At 36.1% G+C, this 22,500-nt stretch overlaps 1 protein-coding gene across 3 annotated transcripts in view; it reads left to right on the top strand.

The window, feature by feature from the left end:
* The window catches only part of LOC144972813 (guanylate cyclase 32E-like), a 221,810-nt gene that overhangs the window by 139,208 nt on the left and 60,102 nt on the right, over nt 1-22,500 (top strand). For all 3 annotated transcript variants that reach the window (XM_078914479.1, XM_078914480.1, XM_078914478.1), the window contains one exon: nt 21,714-21,895. In XM_078914479.1, the coding sequence (XP_078770605.1) occupies nt 21,714-21,895 (182 nt within the window). The remainder of the gene's footprint in view (nt 1-21,713; nt 21,896-22,500) is intronic.

Here is a 22,500-nt window from a genome sequence, read left to right as displayed (position 1 = left end):
AACAAAAAAACAAACAAACAAAGAAAACAAAACAAAAAGAAAACAAAAAGAAAAAAGAAAGAAACAAAAAGCCAAAACAAAACAAAAACAAATATAAAGATTTTTAACATAATTTTTAAGTGTCCAATAGAATTCATATTGCTCATTTCACGAGCATATGAAATGGAATCCGGTTTCCAGTTTTTAAAGTACTCTTTTATTTCATTTGTTGGAAACCCAGCCTTAAGTATCGTAGATAATATGTCATTGCTATTAGCCATATACTATCGATAGAGTTGAGTGGCGCTATGATGTAAATCATCCCATTTGAAATGAATAAATGTCAACCATTTTGAAGAAGAAGAAGAAGAAGAAGAGGAAAAAGAAGAATAGGTGGCAAAGAAAATCAGAAGATGGATGGGAAGGAGGAGAATAAGTAGTATGAATAGTTGGATGAGAAAGAGGAGGAAGGGAAAGGAACAAGAGAAAGAGAATAAGAAGATGGAGAAAGAGTTACAGAGTAGAAGTTAAGAAACCAGTGTCTTTGTGAGACGAAATGATATTAAAGATAAGGAACAACGCTGTGTTTGCTTTACCTGCCGTCTGGCCTGTTTCTGATAAGATAATCAACTATCCTATATCTAGTTTTTCTCCTGTGTGCTCATATATCAATGATTAATCAATACGCTGATAAAGAAGCAATGCCCTACTCGTCATATACATATACGCAAGAAGTCTCAATGGATAAAGTATTGCAGTTGAACTAGGAGAACTCGAGTTCCAGTCAGTCCCGCTATAGGCATTTCAATTTTTTCCTTGGCGCCTGTCCTATATCGGTCATATATCGGAAATAACACTCCTGAGGTCTAGTAAGCAATTTAACTGTCCATTTACTTTTGTTGACTTTTTTTCCCGATTATTTAAATCGATAAATATATACAATTATTGATGAATGGACTATAACCCGGCTAAGAAATACAAAAAACCAAAAAAAAAAAAAAAAAAAAAAAACCCTCGAAAAATATTCCACAGCAATTTATTGTGTAAGCCAGCTTATTTCTCAAACGAACATCCCTCCCCCTAGAAAAAAAATTCATTTTTATCATTTTATGTTTTAAAATTGATTTAAAAAAACATAAAGTCGTTACTTTTCCTTACTTTTAACATTGTATTACAGTGAGTCTACAGTTATTGTTATTTATGGAGAGCAAAGAATTATCACTGGAAGAAGTTGTCACACCTCGAGTCATTAATTGTCAATGCATGATGGAAGAAATCCTAATCGCGGAAACTTCTGATCAATACCGGAAATAGACCAAAAGGTCTGTAGTAAGTAAACGTAAGAAGTCGCCATTTCCGTCTCCAAAGGAACTACTTCTCACCTCTCCATAAAGTATCAACCGTAATGGACATCCGTCAATACCATTCATTTCCGGGTCAAACGATGAAATTGTTATGTAACAATATAAAAAAATATCAATAAACTTTTTATAGAGAGCATTTTTAATGTGCCAAAAGCACGTTACAATGAGCTCTAAGCCAACATCAGCCCTGAACCTGTAAAACGAGACTTGGTTCCTGTAAAGCGGCTTTTTAGTATTCCCTCCCTCCCCCCCCCCCCCCCCCCCCCGCCCCGACAACGACAGTGCTGTTACAGTCCAAGTACTCATTTTACACAGGAGCATGCTAAGAAAACATGATTAAAGAGCTTTTTCCAAGGAATAAATTTTGAGCTGCCAATAGCGGGACTTAAACCTGGAACACACAGACCATAAACCAATCATCATACAATTGGACGCTTTTAAGGACAAGTCGTGGGTTATCCCCAGATTTTTCGGTTTAAAAAAATAATTACATAGAGGTCAAAAGTGGGCGTTGCCCAAATCCCTGATAAGGTTTCTTCATCAATTTCGTTTAATTGTTATTGCAAACGTTATCTAAAAGTTGGTACTGCCGTTTACAATAGGTTTGCGATATAATTATGGATCAGATCATTTAAAACGTTGGTTCATGAAAACAAAAAATCATTGTTTTAATCGGGATCGGAACCCGTGACCATTTGCCATGAGCTTGGGTGACAATTCTGTTGAAAAAAGCTTACCGTGTAATAATGTAACATCGGCCTATTATTAAGTCTTGATTTCATTTTTTTAAAATGTACATTTATATAGCGCCTTCCCACGGATTGACCTGTTCATCGCGCTTCACAAAGTTTCGTTTATTCCCACATCATGACTGCATAGAACCATATTTCCAATTCATTAAGTACCAGTCGCCTGTCGGGCGTCCTTTTTGTACTAACAACTCTTTTAGTATCCGCAATTGCTAATAGGCAGGTACTCCTGTGTCGATTTTTCAACTGCTTTGTTTGTAATTTATATTTGAGTTGATTTTTTATCTATCGATTGATATATTTGTGAGGCTAGATCTATTTAATATTTAGGACAGCGTTGTTATTACAATCATATGATAACCATCGTGACTTTTTCATAAGGATATCTTTTCACCGCCAGTCAGTGCGGCTTTATGGCCTTGGGGTATGACACTCAACTTCTGACATGTATGTCTCTGGTTCGAGTTCCGCTCTAGAAAGAACAAAGTTGAGTTCTTGGAAAAGACTCCTTATTCACAAATTCTCACCGTATTCGGGCATTAATACAATGCGTTCAGGTAAAATATTCACAACATAAGCCGGATATAACGTACCAACACAAACTATGAGTAAACTTGAACGTTTGTAGTCTGATTGATATAATTCAATGAGAACTAATCACCAATATAGCTGTCTAAAAAGAATAACAGAGCTGAGTGACGTCAATTTCGTTCCATCTATTAAATGAGTGATTATCTTGTGAATAGCGTTATCTCAGACGAACACCAAATATTGTAGGCGTCATGTCCTGTACTCCATGTTCAGAATTCTGTCTGCTCTGAAAAAACGACCACGTATTTAACATTTCGACAAGAAAACTCGTTTTACAAATATCGATTGATTAAAATGACCCTTATTTTGTGAGGACTAAAAGTCCCAGGTTTGAGAATTTTTGACAAAATGAGGGTCATTTTAGTCGACCGATACTCGAAGGACGATCTTTCTAGCTAATGATATTTTAAATACTTGTTTCTACAGGGTACGGCAGTGTTACTGTTGACTTGTAACTCCTTGTGTAGTGTTTTGAGCATATCATTTGAGAATTGCACAATGCTAATCTCATCTTTCAAAACAAGCAAGCTGTGGTGAATCCTGCGCTCGTACAGAACACTTACTTTGTTTTTCTGTTTTGTTATTATTGAATTATTGTGGGGGGGGGGGGGGGGGGGCGAAGTGGCCGAGTGGTTAAGGCATTGCACTGAGACCCGAAAGGTCCGGGTTTCGAGCCCCGCTTCAGGCACTTTCGTTTTTTTTTTGACTGGGCAAGATTATTAACCCCCAATTTGCTCTCTTGGACAACATGGGTGATTCCTGTTGACGTCAGACATCTTGTTTGATGAATTATCTATATTCTTTCGTGGAATGCCTAGGCGACGATATCTTATGTTGTTTTTAAAAAAATTATATTGAATGAATGTATTTGAAACCAACTTCAGTCCATTGATTAGTGACCAAAATATTTGCTAAGATTTATCCACACGGGACCGTAATTTCAGAATTGTGCCTTATTATTTTATGAATTGCCTTTGTTCACTCGTGGAAATCATTGAGCCCAAATGCCGATGTTGACGTGTGTGTTGAACTTAATAATAGAGTTTACTTTGTTGGACACACATTTACAAGGGACATAATCTATGACAAAAGCATTCCCCTAATAGCATTTATCTCAACAATATTACATAATTGTTGATCCCGTGGAAAACATCGATTTACTTGTACCAATGAAGGTTAGGTACCTTCTTGTACATATTGATGTACGCGTAGATAGGAGTCAATAAGTACAAACTAGAGACGCATGGCCAGCAATCAAGAAGCACTCATGCAAAATCAAATCAACCACCCAGAAATCAGCACTATTACAGGAACCGACTCCTCAGTGCTAAATTGAGGAGGTGTCCCATTATGCCTTGCTGCTTGAGACTTCCGTCATGCGCACTCTAACGGGGTTGATTATGCCTCAAGCAAGTTGGGTTTAATTAGTTTTGCAAGCGGTAATAAGATAAGAGGCAATGGGGGGACAAGGGCAAAAGGGGCACATGGAAGGACAAACGAGATATTCCAAAGATTTTATTGGTATCGATTTGGAACAGCATAGATGGCGCTGATATCGATACAAATTGACTAGACAGTAAAATTACACATCAAATATATTTCTGGCTAAACCAGTGGGTTAATGGTTGTTACTTGATGTACTTTTCAGGTATCTGGATTTAGTGTACAATTACTCAGTTAAAAGAAATATTTTCGATAGAATGTGATAACTCCTCAATTAAAAGGGAGATTAAAATACCATGAATTCTTCTGTTTTCACAAACCACGAATAAGCCTATGGGTTGTCCAAGATTGGTTTGAGACCTTCGAAGATATTTTATTTCAAATGACCAGTGCCGTAAATGAAGCACCGATTGCGTATGTATATTATTTTTGGGACTGTTTCAAGTCAAAGAAGGCTGAGCTGGTTAATAAGTATTTTGGATGAAGTGCATAATTGGATAAGCGTCAAATAAGGACTGAGAGAACGAGGCTTCAGCTGCTCACATAAGAGGTTTGCCGGTGTGCTTGGGAGGTCAAGCAGCTGCACCCGTACCAGAGATATACACACACCGATGGTTTATCGCCTCTCACCTTACAAAGTGCAATGTGAAAATAATGCGTCCAACCAGCTGACAATGTGGCGGCTTCTAATGGCTTCTATTTTATGACAATGGTCCCAATCAGCAAATTCTTTACAGCACTCGTGCACCGTCGCAAACCCACCCGGTGACTTCGTCACAACACACCGTTCCACTAGATGCTCTGCGGTTTCGGGTTCGTTACCACAACAGGTACATATTGGACAGGTGGAAAGTCCCCACTGATGAAGCGATTTTGCCGAGGAGTCTATGACCTCGCCCCATCGAGGGATTGAATTCGTCCAAATCGACTTCCATCTCGTATATCAATCCCTGTACGAAGTCAGGAAATCTACGAACAAGGGTTGCCGGGACTTATTTCGGCTCGAAACGGGGGCACCGTCCATTATGCACTTGAGAGAGCCATCCCCATTCCCCCTCTCTTTTATCTTATTAAGCCATTTCTTTGTAATCGGCTCCCCCCGGACATCGGGGGCTGGATTGCTGCCATTATAAAGACCCATTATCTAGGCGTTGTTGCCAGTGTTCCTGACACTGTGTGCACCGTCTTGCGAAGTTTTACATCTACCCTCTCAACGTTCCTGCTTCTACCCCACCCTGGAGCGCAATACTCCGCGGCGGAATAGCGTAGTGTCAAGGCGGACGTCCTCAGGAGAGATTGGTTTAGCACCCTAAGTTGATCCCGCCAGCTTCCTCAGAAGTCTGTTGTCTTTCTCTATCTTCCGGGCAACTCCTTCGTGATGCAACCGATAGGTAAGGCTGCGGTCTAGCGTCACCCCCAGGTATTTTGATGCGACTCATATGGGCGAACCAACTTTGCGCGTGTCACATGCCGTTGCCCTGGTACTTACTAGTTAGTAGATTTATGAGAGTTTTTGATTGTTTACATTCGGCAAATGATAAGTATTATAATCTTCATGAAACTCATTATTGCACACATTTTCCTTAAACCGTGTACATAACTCACGTTTCAAGTCTCTATTAATAAAATACAAAAAGGAATACTTATTCTTTAAAAATAAACAAGCGCATTAGAAATTAATTAGAAGACGGAAGACCAAGTGAGAATGATTTCGAAGAAAGTGATAAAAAAGTATGAAAGTCAAAGGGAGAGTTTAGACAGCCTGGAATGATTAAACAAGTTTATTATATAAACTTCATTATCTGTCTGTGACGTCAGTTGAGTGATGAATGACTGTAATATTTAGTTGTAAGTTTGCCTTCTTTTGAATAACTCTTCTGTGCTGTTCTTTGAGGGCAGTATTTTTCCATCAAAGCTTATGATGGAGTCGAAATGTGACGAATATTGATGATACGTACTCGTATGTTTTAGAATTATAGAAATAGGATTTTAACTCGTCTGACTAAAAAAGGTGAAGAAATTTCATTTGAAAAAAAATCTAATTCTGCGTCTAATCCATTTTCCCGAAAATGTGTTTGGAATTATACAGCCTTGTACATTCCACTGGTCTGGACCAGTTTTGAACCATCTTCAACTTCACTAAGACTCTTCTTTGACATCTATCACTATCATTTGACATCAATCATAAGTCTTGATATTAATATATTGCAAAAAAAGCGCTGCTCCACTTTAGATTGCTCTTCCAAAATTGTAACACAATCAATACATATAAATTTACGGATTTTATGAACAAAATAACCCGAGACGTAGGAGACGACATTTTCCAGATGGATCCTTTCCTCTAGCCTGGTTGACTTCACTATACAAATAAGTTGTGGGGGTTCATGATCTCTTATTTCTGTCATTTCTAAAATACCTAACCTAATATGTTAAACTGTCTAATTCTTTATGCTTGCAGAGTAGTTGATATGATTTGTTTTGGCTTTTTAAAATAATTAGTTTCGGGTCCCAATCAACACAATTCAGGTTAAAAGAAAGGAAAGAAGACACACATTATGATTTAAGTCTATAATAACAGGAAAGGGAAAATGTTTGAAAGGTCCCTCAAGTTGTCCCGGAGGTGTGTCTAGTGTCACAAAGCTTTACTTTTGTCTTAGAAGTGGTTGGTTTAAAAATAACTTTGACTTTTACTGAATTGGGATTCCGAGTCCTGGCATACGGATAAGGGGACAGTTCTTTATGAAACAGTACAGTACCATATGTACAAGCTATAGCAAGTGAAATATTATCTGTCTCAAACTATATTCGCATCAGGTTACTTTTCTTTGTCGAGAATACATCTAAAAAATTTAAAAAAACAGGTCGGTTGTATCGTGCTTTCTCACAACCTAATGCTGAACACCGCTTATTTGTTTTTGTTTTCCTCTTATTGGGTTGCTTTTCCTCATCGGTAACAGCAAAGTTTGGTTCCATATTGTTAATAAAAAGTTAAAAATAACAAACAACAAAATAACACATTCAATAAATGTACGGTAAATTAGGTTGAAACAAAAAAAAACCCCCAAAATATTTTTTTTAAAAGAAAAAAAGAGAACGGTGTATCTGTCACCGGTGTTACGCGCAAAGTTGTTTTTTAGACGTGGCGTAATATGGACGGGGATAGCTCTTATGAACCATCTCTGTGTATCTATCTCCGCTCGTACTTTATTTTGCGATGCGATTACTCCTCTAAATAGACTATTCACTGTAAAATTGCCATCTTTAAAAATAAATGTTTAAAACGGCGTTATTTTTGTCGGACATAATCAAGTGTGTACTATATTGGTATCGAAATATAATTTTGATGGTAGACTGCTGCCCGAGGCACGGCAATCAATTCTGATGTGTACTATTTTTAAAAAAAATATTAGGTCGAGCAATTTAAAATGAGGAGAGAGATCTTCAGTTCTTGTGTTCTTTCTAGTCTTCTTTTGTATTTTTATCCTAAAATACGAGGGTCAGTCAAAAAGCAATATAGTAATGTTATTTATATAGCGCTCAACTTTCGCTCCGACGAGCATGAAAGTGTATCCAGAGGAGAAAATCATTATAAATCTGATCATATTTTGACTTTTATACATTCTGATCACATGACATGTGAAAAACTTCTAGCCAGCATGAAGAATAAAAAGTACCAATTTTCTTTGTTTCGAACCAAGCTGTTGGTTGCTGGGCGGACGTGACATCAGACTATTGAATCCTATTAACATGAATGAGAGTGGTCGGCATCGCATCTGAAAAGACACGCCATATAGAAAGAAAACCCATCTGGGACTAGATAACTCTGGTTTCTGAGGTATCTCATGGCTACTTCTATGTATTTCGTTTCATGTGCTAGACCGTTGCTTCGACTCCACATCACATTCATACACTGTTCCGCTGAAGTTTAACCATCCACTTCAGCACGATGATTGAATAAGGATGACCGGTTCGTCACAATTTAGCAAGCATTGTGAAATTGTAATGCAAGATAAAATATGCGAATGAGACTCGATGATCAACAGTTTTCCTAAAAAGAGGTCCGTCGAGAGAGAGAGAGAGAGAGAGAGAGAGAGAGAGAGAGAGAGAGAGAGAGAGAGAGAGAGAGAGAGAACTGGATAGATTGATAGATACTCGTACTTAGGTCGGAAGAGAGAATAATATATACATATATAAACATTACAACTATATTTATAATATACGGAGAAGAAAGAGACAGACAGGTAGTTAGACAGAGAGATTGTAGTTGAGTGTGTGTGTGTGTTTGTGTGTGTGAGTATGTGTAACTAAATGTGTGTGTGTGTGTGTGTGATAGAGAGAGACATAGAGAGTAAATACTCAGTGACTTGTTTTAGTTATCAGGTTATCATTTCAGATGATACACGACTTCTAATGTTTATAATATAAAAAGACAGAAACAATTATCAACCCTAATACTGACACTTTTAGTAAAATTTACATTGAGTTGCAATAAGCATAGACAGACATTTCAATTTCAAAAGCAAATATATCTAATTCAAAACGTTTTATTTCATCATTTAATCAGATGAAGAATGTTTCCATTATTGATGCACGAATGTTTCAAAAATGAATAAAGTTATCCATTTTCTCTTGCACAAGACAAGAAAAAAATTACATTTCCGTTTCCTCCAAAGCATCTTAAGATCTCAATATTTCATTGGAATAAGCAAATGTGATCCAGCGTCTCTAACCGGTATTATGTTGGGATGAACTGGATGCTAGAAATTGAATTTATAGATAGAACGAAGATGACTTCACTCAGATCTTTGTTCTTGTTTTAGCCAGCCCTTTTTATGAGAAGGGGCGAAGTGGCAGAGTGTTTAAGACATTTCACTGTGACCAGGAAGGTCCCGAGTTCGAGCCCCGCTTCAGGTACTTTCGTTTTTTTCCTTGGGCAAGATTATCAACCCCCAATATGCTCACTTGGACAACATGGGTGATTCCTGTTGGCATTAGACATCTTGTTTGATGAATTACCTATATTTTTTCGTGGAATACCTATACGACGGATCTTATGATGTCGTTGCGAAAGGGCATAATTTAAAAAAAAATGTTTATGAGTAGTTCTCACTGCACCGCATTAATCAGACTATAAACGTTCAAGGTTACACATAGTTTTGTGTGTTGGGACATTATTTCCGGCTGGCTAATGTTGTGAGCTTTTTGGTGAACGCAAAGCATTTATAGTCACCAAAATGAAACCTGGGGTCAATTTTTATTCGTGATGACGGAGAATTAATACAATCTCTCACATTGTAAAAAAAATGAAAGTTCAAATTTCTTATCATTCTAATTCTAAAATCTGCTTTTCGGGGTTGACTTCACCCCGAAATAATACCGTTTTGAGAATGTGGGTTACAGATTGAAATGAGGTTATAATGAAATAGAACACTTATCAAAAATTCTCCGACAAAATTACAACAGAAATCACCCGCCTCAAGATATCAAGAGACAGTCCCTTGTAACAAAAACAATTTAATTACAAACAAACGCGTCGATAGATAAATGATGTTACGCACCACCCCGTTTCTTTGTATATTTCGTCAACAAAACAATGATGTGTAGAGTGGATTTTAATCAAAACTTGCCGAAAGAACGTAGACATAGAAAGACAAGACAAATGGCATTGAATTGGAATAGCATTCAATTTTCAGGTCAAAATGACTTGGGCAAATTTCTGCTCCATGGTATTTATGGCTTTAAATTATATTTTCTGCAACTGAAATCCACACTGTCTTTATTGTCTCATTATCTTTGTATTGATACATTGTTTTTATTTTGGTTGACTGTCTTTGTATTGACTCATTGTGTTTGGGTTGATTCATTGTGTTTGTATCGGCTCATTGTGTTGGTAATGAGTCATTGTCTTTGTATTGACCCATTGTCTTTGTATTGACTCATTGTCTTTGTATTGACTCATTGTCTTTGTATTGACTCATTGTGTTTGTATCGACTCATTGTGTTGGTAATGAGTCATTGTCTTTGTCTTGACCCATTGTGTTTGTATTGACTCATTGTCTTTGTATTGACTCATTGTCTTTGTATTGCCTCATTGTGTTTGGGTTGACTTATTGTGTTGGTATTGAGTCATTGTCTTTGTATTGACCCATTTCTTTGTATTGACTCATTGTCCTTGTACTGACTCATTGTCTTTGTACTGCCTCATTGTGTTTGGGTTGACTTATTGTGTTGGTATTGAGTCATTGTCTTTGTATTGACTCGTCTTTTCGTCACAACTACGTTTGCTCAGTATTTAGATAGAAAAGTTATTTTTTTTCTGGACAAAGAAAGGATAGCATGCCAAACTAAGATTCCCGTTTTGCTTACATAGATAACTATAACAAAGGCCCCGACTCTAGTTATTGGAATCAGAGCTGTCTGGTGACCTTTTCGTCTGGGTCTATATCCAATGCAGGTCCTTCCCTATCTCACACCTTACCCTACCCTTTTATGCTTTTATTAATCAATGCTTCGTCAGAGCCACCAAACTCAATGTGCAAAACGGAGCTGATTCCGGTTTGGCTATGTGGACTAATGGTATGACACTTGACTTCTGACTTGACGATCTTGGTTCTCATCCCACCTAAGACAGTACAAAGTTGAGTTCTTGGAAAAAACAAACTATTTACACACATTTTCTCAATTTTTGAGGTGTAAAATCAGTATATGACAGACTACGGCATTCCCACCTTCGATAAATTTGTTAAAGCACCCAAATGACGTCATTCCTTGTCGTGTTAAGTGTAGCTGGTGTCTTGGGACCCCTGTTAAAGCGATTTGGGCACAATTAGAGAATATTGTGGTATATAAAATTAACGCTGTTTATATCATGTAATAGGCATTAAGGGTGATAATGTAAAACATATACAGTAACATCTGATGTCTACCCTCTGCTGTGCTCTGAATAAAAGAGTAATTAAATTTTGGCCAGAAAACCCGTCCTTCAAGTATCAATCGATTAAAATTACATTCATCTTGTCCAAGATTTTCAAACTTGGGACTATAAAAGCTATAGCGTTTCTATGGCAAAATAATATCTAAAATGAGACACAAATCTTCTGTTATCCTTTCTCAAACCAAAGTGAAGTCAAAGTCGAGATACTGAAGTTTAGAGTGGAGCCCTTTATTCTAAATTTATTTTAAACATAAATAGGTTCTTCAAAACAGCATCACTAATATCACTGAACAGGACAGACCTTATATTTTCACAAACATTTTAAAACAATTTGATTACATGATGGTGACCAGATTTGTCTTTTCCAAATATCAAAGTATTTATTTATGAAATATTAGTAAAACCAGCATTAATAATTATCCCATATTATCGGACAAAACAATTAGACAAATTGACCACCAAGATGAACTTTGTACAAATTATGTGGTAAATTTTTTTTAGCTGGAAGATGGCATATGTTTAACCGCTGATGTCTTTTTTTTGGTATAGTTTTTTTAAACACACTGATGCAGTTGGCAAGGATCCCACAGGCACTGAATACTTTTTTTAGACAATACACAGGGGTACAGATGCTATTAACTTCTTTTGTTTTCTTTAATTTCATCACTTCATACTATATGACTTTTACCAACGCGTTAATAACCAGAGAATGTTGCAAACGCTGTGAATCTATCAACTATTTACTAAGACAATTAAACAAATGTATGCATATTCCTATCATAATGCTGAAAGCTATCGTGACATGTAGTAATTCAATGTCGGTGTAGTTCGTAGCAGTTTCTGACGGCTGCAGTACAATGTTATGGCAATCTCCATAGACTCGCAAACTATCCCACTAGTCGCGTCACGATGCAATGTTCTGCCAGATGTTCTGCAGTCCTCAGACCGTTACAACAAGTGCAAATAGGCGACACCGCCAGCCCCATTGATACAGAGGGATAGCCATTGTATAGGTCCTAGACCATTATCTCATCTTGTGCACAATCTTAGAAGTATCTCTCTCAGAGTTAAGAGGAAAGGAGTTCCCTGCTCCGACGAACCATTTTCTTCCAAGTTGGCGTTTTGGTTGATGCACTCTCCGTAAACGTGTTGGGTAAGGGATAGCAACAAATAGCAATAAATGAGTATCTCATCTTCTTTAGATTTGGCAAAAATAAATCCGGCAAAGGAAGAGGAACTTGTCACCCAACAACATTATGTCGTTGACCCAGGACAATGCCCCACAAACTGGAAAATCTTCAACTTATATTTTCCTTAGCTTACCTTAAAATCCTCAACTTCTATTTCAGACATGATGGCACTCAATTTATTTAAAATACAGTCATTGACAAAAATGCGAGGCAAATTTATCAATCGATGCAATGGAAAGACAATAAAAAGAAGTGAACAAATCATAAATCAGGAAATGTTTTTTCTTTATGGCTCAGTCCATATTTTTTGTTCCTAGTTCTTTGTTGTCCCGTAATAGCTTTCCCACTCATCCCACTTCCGACAGCCTCCATCTCCTTATAGTCTTCAATCAGAATTTCCCGAAACCCAGACAATGAGGTTCAAGAGATAGGCCAACCCACTCCAATCAAATTTCAATTTAAACATCCACCGTCCGATGTAGGGAATAAAGAAGGGAAATCGAAAGATTTCAGCACGAGCGCCTGTTATAAAGAAAAAAATCGAATTTTAAGTGCCATTCCCAATAAGTCCCACACGATGTTGTTGGACGTATCAGGTGACTCGAGGATGCACGCGAGTCGGTGACTTAGTATCTAGGTACACCAGGCAGATGGGAAAAAAGCAGGGAGTTGAAGATGGGAGGGAGGTAATCGATGACCAATAATTTACGAAGTGTATGTCCTATGTCGGGGTTGACAGCTTAGTAGGTCAAACAAGGACAAAAGTGAAAGCTAGAGAAAATGGAAAACTAAGACAGAGAAATCTGAGACTGTGGCTGTTCATATTATATTCACTGAGATCAACCTTAACTACAAGGTCAGAAAAAGAAATCAAGGATATCCCAACGAAATTATGTGATCAAATAAAGAGGCATTTTCCAAAGTAGAGATCTGTCAACGGGCGTTCATCGGAAGTCGAAATAGGGCACACGACCCGGAAATGCAAGACTCTAATGTTGACTTTGAGGAAGTACCAAAAGGACGATTATATGGCTATAGTCGACGTTTACATATATGTGCACTGTGCACTAGTGCTAACAATCACCACCACGATAACAATTTTGCCATAAGAACCATACCATAATATTTTGTATTACAAAGTTTATCAAGGAAACTGCCTATATTTCGGATATTAATCCTTACCTTACCAATACATTCGTTACAATAAAATGAGCATTTTTTTCACATTTGTTTTGTACATCACAATATTTGAAGATAAAGAAGTTGAACAATTAATGGTTTTTGTATTTCCGAAAACCATCTCACAGATTAGCCATGCATTCGATACATCTTCAAGTCAAACCTCTAATAAAAAAAAATTCCTACTGCTCGAGATTAGATTAATTAACATGTTATGTAGCTAAATATCGACAAGCCGAGGATAGCCAGTGAGATTGTCAGATGGTCATAACACAAATGGGGTAAAACATACAATAGAACGAAACTACAAACATCTATCATCAAGGTGTGGTTTCGACTTCGCGACGTGTCCAAATTGCTCGTCCATAGACAAAAGACAAATGGTTTAGATACAGCAACTGTATAAGGGTCAATGGAAAAGAGACAAAGCTCTAAAGTTTTCGTGACGATGTATCACTGCTTACATTAGCAAATGCCCGCCTTGTACATAACATAAAGAGATAGAAAAACGACAAATTTATCTAAATAAAGTTATGTTTTCATATCTTCCAATTTATTCGTCGTTGACTAACGAGATATACATTTTCATTGCTGAAATCAAAGAAATGAAAAGATATAGTCATAAATAGAATGGCCAAACCACTACAAGAGTATATTAGAAATATTGGACGAATAGATTATAATAATCATGGGGTGACCTAAACCCGACAGACATAAGCAGATGTATGTTGGGAGATATTACCTTATTATTAGAGAGTGTGTGTGTGTGTGTGTGTGTGAGTGTTTATGTATAAAGCATTAACTTATTGTCTCTGACACCAGTCTGCCCACTGACCACGATTAGCATTGCTTGAATTTATAACAAAACAAACCACCCAGAAAAGGGTTTTCAATGAAAAGAAAAGAACACTCAAAGTAAGGTGTTGGATTTTAAATCTCAATATTTGATATTTTTAAAAACTTATTATTTTTCTTTTTTTTTCTTTTTTACAAAATTAGCCATAATAAATCATATGGACGCTTTCAAGGACACGTGGGCTATCCCAGATTTTTCGGTTTTTTAAATAATTACATAGGGGTCAAAAGTGGGCGTTGCCCTACCCCCTGAAAAGGTTTCGAGCATCAATTTCGTTTATTTGCTTCGTTATCGGTATAAACTGCCTTGTGTTTTAACCGAAAACACAATGTGCACATAAGTGTAAGTGGGCTAACCCTTCAAACATGGCTTCAACACTAGACATGTTGAATTCACGACTGAATGAAGAAAACTCCCCACCAAACAACAATGCCATCATATCAGATAATGTTTTGCATTTCAATTCTCAGTGTAATGTGTTTAGACGCATAAAACATATAATTTAAGGCAATAAACATGTGCTTAATGTAGGAAAATTGATTAAATTGACTGCCAGTGTGAGAGGGATAGCCCATTATTTCGCAACATACATCTCCATGTGTAAGATGAGATAGCCCATTTAACTAGTGATGGCCTGATGTGCAAATTGGGTGGAATAGCCCTTATTATATAATGTAAATTCGTTGCTCAGTGATGCTGTTTAAACATGGAAAACTCGGCCAGCCCACTTGTTTTTAATAAAATAAGAGAATTCTGTAATGAATTTGTTGCTTTCTTTTATGACTATCATCGTCAAGTACAATTATCATTCCACACAGAAACTTTTGGAAAAAAGTATTGAATAGTATTCGAGTAATTTGACATTTTATGGGATCGAAATCTTCAATGTTGATTTTCTCAAAACAGTAAAATCTGGGATAGCCTTAAAAGCGTCCATATAAACTTATGATTTTATCTATCAATTTATTACATAATTAGTTGATTTATGTTTTTTTCTTTTGCTTTATTTTCAAGACAATTATTTTCAAAACTTTTATATTTTGGCGAGGTCTCTTATTGTACAAACTATACGAGTAAATCGAAGAACAAATTAAATATGAAATTTAAGAAAGACGAAAGATATTTAGGTATAAGAAAAAGTAAGGAGTTGTAAGAACACAAGTTTCCAATAGAAAGCGCAAGTGTTGTAAACAATTTGGCAAGTTGACGTCAACAACTTCACGTTACCTTATCCCTGTCAATTGACATTCATGTTTTTTGTGTAATTGATTTCAATTTTCTTATGATGCTATGTATATTATTATTTTACTCGATGGGATCCTAGACAGAGGATTAAGCTTGCTTTTCGAAATTCTCTCCTGTCTTGATTCGTTCTTTTCTCGATGTCTTTTCCTTTCATGACCGTGTTTCCAAGTCTTTTTGTAAAGGGATTTTGTAAATACGATTTATTTGTTGACAATTCCCGTCGTCTTATGATTAAAAACAAACTCATTACTCCATTATAAGAATTATCTTCCTCTATTGTTGCAGTAAACGATACGTTTGAGAAAAATAAGGATGTGATTCGAAAAAACCCCCATGTTCTTACACATACACACACACACACGCGCGCGCACACACATATTGTATATATATATATATATATATATATATATATATATTTATTGAATCGTGTTTGATACAAATATGGTACGAAAAGTGCTCGACATGTAGTAATGGAGCGAATTATTATTTAAAATATTTACCACAATGTTTGGGGCAGTCTACATCAATCTGATGTAGACTGCCCCAAACATTGTGGTAAATATTTTAAATAATATATATATATATATATATATATATATATATATATATATATATGTGTGTGTGTGTGTGTGTGTATAAACGAAGATCCTCCAACCGTCTGTCTAGTGCCTTTTTTGATTTTCGATAGATCTAACAGTGATTTAATCTGGTCTCGCTATTGACTTATTTCAAATTGTTGTCGAGAGTTAGAGGTTTAGATCGTGACATAGCTCGTTTGTTTTGGCCAGAGAAATGGGGTGTCGTGGCCTTATTGGCGGGAATTACTGGTTTACAACGTGAAAAATGACATAAAAGTTTCCACCTCAGTTCAGGAATTTGCCACGCGGTTTTTGTTGCACTTTTTTTGAGTATAATCTTTTTGATATCTTTGTAGGGTCACGTATTCACAGTAAGGCTTTGATTTGTTTTTATTAATAGCGTCTATTTGAATTTATTCAGTTTAGGCTAATGCCCATTTGACTGAATGATAAAAGATAGATCATAACAATGAATTGATTGTATAATTTTATTCGAGTTTTCACCAGAGTTCTGTTTTCTTCTGCACAACACATAGAACAGCTTAAAGGATTACTCTTGAAAGATGTTTTCGGTGTTAAATTTCTTCTTTGCTTCAAAGCTATGATCTAACTTTCTTGGATGTTTTCCATCCATCACTATTTTTGACGATTGTTGCCAAATCAGTCTTGTCTTCAATGATATTCAGGTCGTAGATTTGAGGTTTGCATTCTATTTTCTTTACATTTTTGTAGTTTTTGTTAATGAGTCAATATCCAATATCATCAGTGTCTATTATTTCTGATGGAAGTGTTGATGTCTCCTTTGTTTCACGTTGTTTATTGGATCGTAAGTCTCTAAGCGCGTGTTCCAAATATGTTATAAAATCATAGAGCTTAGTCTGTTTTCTTGGGGAGGAATATGTTTCTGACAGCCTAAGCGGTTTTAGGCCGAATTGAAGCACACCCAATGTCGTATGGGTAATATATATATATATATATATATATATATATATATATATAAATATAAATATATACCCATATATATGCGTGTGTGTGTGTGTTTGTGTGTGTGTGTGTGTGTGTGTGTGCGCGTGTGCAGACAGTACTGTTTCGATGCCGCATCAGTGAAGCTTGACGTATGCTTCTAAAAGCAAAGGGAGTTTATACAGATCGCGACAAAAAAAAAAAGAATAACCAATGTCTACTGTTTTCTAAATCTATTGCTTTTTAAAAGATTTTCATTTCATTTATTGATTTAATAGATTTTGGAACTAAATTTGACATCATTCTGAAACCTCAAGAGGATGCCATTGCCTCGAACGACCCGTATTGCCCACGTAAGAGGTGTAAACAAATTGATCTTCATGACTCGTGGTCTCTTAGAAAATAATAATCAAATCATTCGTTTCATGAACTGCTTTAAATCTTCCTGTTTTATGAGATCTATGAGATTTTAAAATTGGTCTTTAGTGGGCTTTAAGTCTAGTATTTTACGCAATTTGGTTTTACAGAACTGAAACGTTTATTTTAAAATCAACCAATCACATGTCATTGGTAGGAAAATACTAAAGAACGTAAACTTGTCTTCTTCAATTAACTGTTTCAATATTTTAAATAGTTCATACCTAATGATTGTATATGTCATTGGTAGGAAAATGTATAATGACGTTTGCGGATCGATATTTTGACCTATAGTCACTAAACATGCACAGTGGCATGGTGGTTAAAGACTAGACCCCACTCAATATAGTGATTTGGGACCGTGTTTGAGCGTGTCCTTCGTAAAGTTATGGCCTGACACTGACCAAAAAATGAAGTCAAAATGCCAGTCTTTTGCCACAAACGAAAACGAATCGTGAGTTGTATTCAATAGTTCAACCAATGAAATGGCTTGTTTCCATGAGCTCTACTAACGACAACTCATTAGGCGGTGCAAAACCCTAATAATGACGTCAAGCTGCCAGTCCTTTTGGATTTCAGTGTCAGGCTATAACATAACGATGGCTACGGTTTGAGTCACTTGCAAAGACGTGGATGTGGTGGCTTATATCAACGTTCTTATGAATAAGATAGGGGCTAGATTTAGGTCTCGTGGCTAGAAATTATTTTGCTCAAGTCAGAGGTTTGGTGGCTCAAACACCACTTAAATTTGTCCGATTATTGGCCAGGTTTGGACATTTCCGTTCAGTTTTTCAACTTATAAGGTGCCCATCCTGGATAAATTACTTGTGAAAGCACAGTACTGCTTTCTCTTTAAAATGCCATAATGCCTTTATTTTTGTTCATTAAGTTCCGGTTTGCTAGAAAAGCAAGCCGCATCCAATCGGTCTGTATTGATCACTCCTCCGCGTCAGTTCAATGCCTTTAATATCTTTAATAACATTACATGAAGCTACAAGAGGAGTATTTGGCCTTTCAAAAGGGCATTGCATTTTTCAATCCCTTCATTTTAGAGAGATTGAATGACCCATTTTTCTATTCACTGTATAGTGACGTCAATCGACGTCATTCTCGTCAGTTAAACAATGGGAGGCGAGTCATATTTAATTGTCTGTCCAACATGTTTTGATATTCTCTCATACTTTTGCCGAACCGTTTCGCAATTTATTGTCGAAAAGCCTAGGCGCTATCGCCAAAGAAAAAATTCTAATTTTTTGGGGTCACAAACCGGATAATGGCCAGCAACGAATGTAGTGAGTTTTGCGTTTGCAAGGAATAATGTCAAATTTATTTTTTCTAGGTGATATTATAAATATCATAAATAATACATAATATATGCATTATGAGACATAAAAACAAATCTACACACAATCTGAGAAAGCCATCGTACATATATAATTTATGCATAGTATTAAAAAAATAAGCTGTCATAGATACACCTTTTAGATAAAATAGCATGAGAGCAAACATACACCTACAGACCCACAAATATAATACACACTGACAAAATTGATAACAGACTTCGTGTACTTGCTTATTATTATCTTTTAAATTTGAATGATAAGTCTATGTGTGTCCCATAGCCAGCGTCACAGGATAACATGTTCTGCTTCAAATCATTAATAATGGATCATAATGCATTCTTGTAATTATTTCTATTTAAGTTTGCCTTGAAAAAATTTGGTATTTAGATAACTCTTGTTATTTCTAATGTGTTCATGTTGATTATGTTGATGATGGTGCTAATGATGATGATGATGATGATGATGATGATGATGATAAGTGATGATGGTGATGATGATGATGATGATGACGATGATGATGATGATATGATGATGATGGCATGATGATGATGATGAGGATGACAATGATGATGATGATGATGATGATGATGATGATGATGATGATGATGATAATTCATGGATAAATGATGATTTTTAGAATCTTCACAGCAATTGTTTAACTTTATATGCACGGAATGAGGGGTGTTATCATCATCAAGATCGTCACTGCCGTCGTCGTCGTCATCATCATCATCATCATCATCATCATCATCATCCTAAAATACTTTTTAGTTATCATCGTCTTCATCACCAGCGTAATCAACCAGCAGTTCAATAGTCCCAGAATGTCAAAATACCCAAAGTTAAATGATTCTAAATTTGATAATTTATTTTCTACTTAAAATAGGATGATGTAAATTTGTTTTACTAATTTGATTAAGTCAGACGATATAAGTAATAGTCACAGAACGTCAAAATACCCAAAGTTAGATGAATCTAAATTTGATCATTAATTATTTCCTTAAAATAGGATGATGTAAATTTGTTTTACAACTTTGATTAAGTCAGACGATACAAGTAATACTATTTTTATCGGCAAGTAATGCTTGCTTGGAGCTATTAAAACCAATATAATGAGTCGAATTCCAGAGTAAAAATACTGGCGTACTCTAAAAATGAAAGCAATTTTGGCCGGAAAACCCGTTCTTCAAATATCGATCGATTAAAATGACTCTTATCTTGACAAACACTCTCAATCCTGGGACTTCATGAGTTTTCTGTCCAAAATTTCAAATACGTGTTTTCCCAGAGCTCAACAGAATAGGCGTATCAAATAAAATAAAATAAAAATAAAATAGGTACATTAGCCGAATTAGTATTGATAGAATGCACCATAAAACATTAACGGAAACTTTTGCTGAAGCTAGCAAACTATAAATCATTAGTTAAGCGTATTCTTTATCATCAATTCGAACGATGGCAAATCCTTTTTTTCTTGAGGTGATGTGGTAATTAGAGAAAATGCTTTATATTCCTTAAAAAGGTTGGAGTTCATTCTTTGTCAAGCTATTTAATAGAAATTATCTCTCAATCTTTAAAAGAGTAGCTAAGTTTTTAAAATCTGGCAAAAGTAAGGGCAACATAAAATTAACTGGTAATTTTACTAAGCTATGACAATGATTCGAAGTATTGTCGGAATTCAGGACTATCCCGACACATACACACATACACGCACACACACACACACACACACACACACACACATATATATATATATATATATATATATATATTCATGTATTACTCTTCGTTCCACATCATATTGCCTTCATTTTTGAATGTTTCGTTGGTGAAAAAGGAGCATCGTTTCATTCTCAGCCCATACAGTTTATTTTCTTGCTGTTGCATACGTTATGCAGGTCTCGAATGATATATTATGGTGGGCGTATTCCCCTCCTTCAGCAATGTTCTCAGAGTACTATTTCAATATGAGGAACAAGCATAGGATCAGTGTGTACGAAAACAAAACTTCATACCAAAGTCCCAAACGTGTTTTTTATGATTAGACACCTAATCACACCGCGCACTTCACTCAAGTATGAATGAGTATCTCTGCTGTAGACATTGGAAATAATTTGTCAGATCGATATTACAAAATAAGCGCTGAACAGTAGTAACAAGCAGCTTGAATGATCTATTCGTTAATAAAGTATAAACATAGTATAAATTGATTATGACTGGTTTAGGCCAGTGTATCAAATGTTCCCCTTGTTCTTGTTCTTCTTCTTTTGTTTTTGTTCTTGTTGTTGGTTTTGCTGTTGTTGCTGTTCATCTTCTTCTTCTTCTTCTTCTTCTTCTTCTTCTTCTTCTTCTTCTTCTTCTTCTTCTTCTTCTTCTTCTTCTTCTTCTTCTTCTTCTTCTTCTTCTTCTTCTTCTTCTTCTTCTTCTTCTTCTTCTTCTTCTTCCTCTTAGAATTAACATTACTGTCGATGATGCACATTCAAAATGAAATATAAGAAAAATTAAAGAACTTTCCCTTCTATTGTGTATTTTTAAAGGTCTCAGTAATGCTCAGAACCTTAATATTAGAATGTCAACATTACATGAGGAATATTAAAACCTCGATATCCTAATTTGTATTTTATTTGACTTTATTAGGAAATGATCTAATGGTATGACAATGCTCTGTTCATATTGATAAACTAGGCAGCGGGCACAGTTAAGATAAAGATCTAAAAAGGTATGTGCGAAACAGTGCCAGACAATGCAAGAGGGAAAAATACAAGAAATAAAAACCATCCCAAAATATCAAACTTCCTTCACTGGGGATCGAACCTCAAACCTCCTGATTACCATATTCATATCTTATCAAACTAAGTCATTCTTTAACCATCTTCCACCAGGTATTTTTGACCTGAAAGTGACAAACCAGTCAATGCTGGCGTACCGACACTTCCTCAGCATCATCCACACACCGCCGCTGGACCCCAAGTACAAAGAGTTTAAAGAAACCGTGGACCACTATCTGGAGCTGCCTCCGTTCAACTTTAAAAATATTTACAAGCACGCAAATGGAACACGAGATGTAAGTTGTTTACTTCTTAAACATACGAAACAAAAATTAAGGCTGTTGCTGCTATGCAGGGGAAGAGGTGGCCAATTGGTTAAGCCTTTTCACTTACACAAGGTATTATGTCAGGGTTATCTAGCAACTGAAAACTGACTTTAAAATTTAAATTATGATATTTTATTCTGTCGTTCTCTGAACAGAATAGTCCCCAAGAACCAAAAGGCCCATGGAATCAGAATATATCCCGGTTTCTATGGCGTAAAACGGTCAATAGCAATTGTTTGATACTCTTTGGATTGGAAGCTGGTCTATTGCAAAGTACTTTCCGTCAGATCTAACAGACCCAGCTACCCAATCACTGCGGTCAGAAAAAAAAATCTCGACTTAACTCGAGATCGATCTCGGTCCCTTTGCATCTGAAGCAAGTGCTCTACCAAACCAGCTATCGGGAGCCCCATTCTGAAACCCCCCCCCCCCCACAAACAACACATGTTATATCAACGTTTTTGACCAAAAAATATTCCTTCAGATATTGGTTGATTAAAAAGACCCCCATCCTGTGTAAAGCTCTCAAATCTGGAAAATAGTGTTTTTCACTGTAAGGCAATATTACGAGGGCA

Source organism: Berghia stephanieae, chromosome 5 (assembly GCF_034508935.2).
Source record: "Berghia stephanieae isolate SIO BIC M18660-M18661 chromosome 5, UCSD_Bste_1.3, whole genome shotgun sequence".
NCBI classification, from domain to species: domain Eukaryota; kingdom Metazoa; phylum Mollusca; class Gastropoda; order Nudibranchia; family Aeolidiidae; genus Berghia; species Berghia stephanieae.
This window is presented reverse-complemented; position numbering and strand designations above follow the sequence as displayed.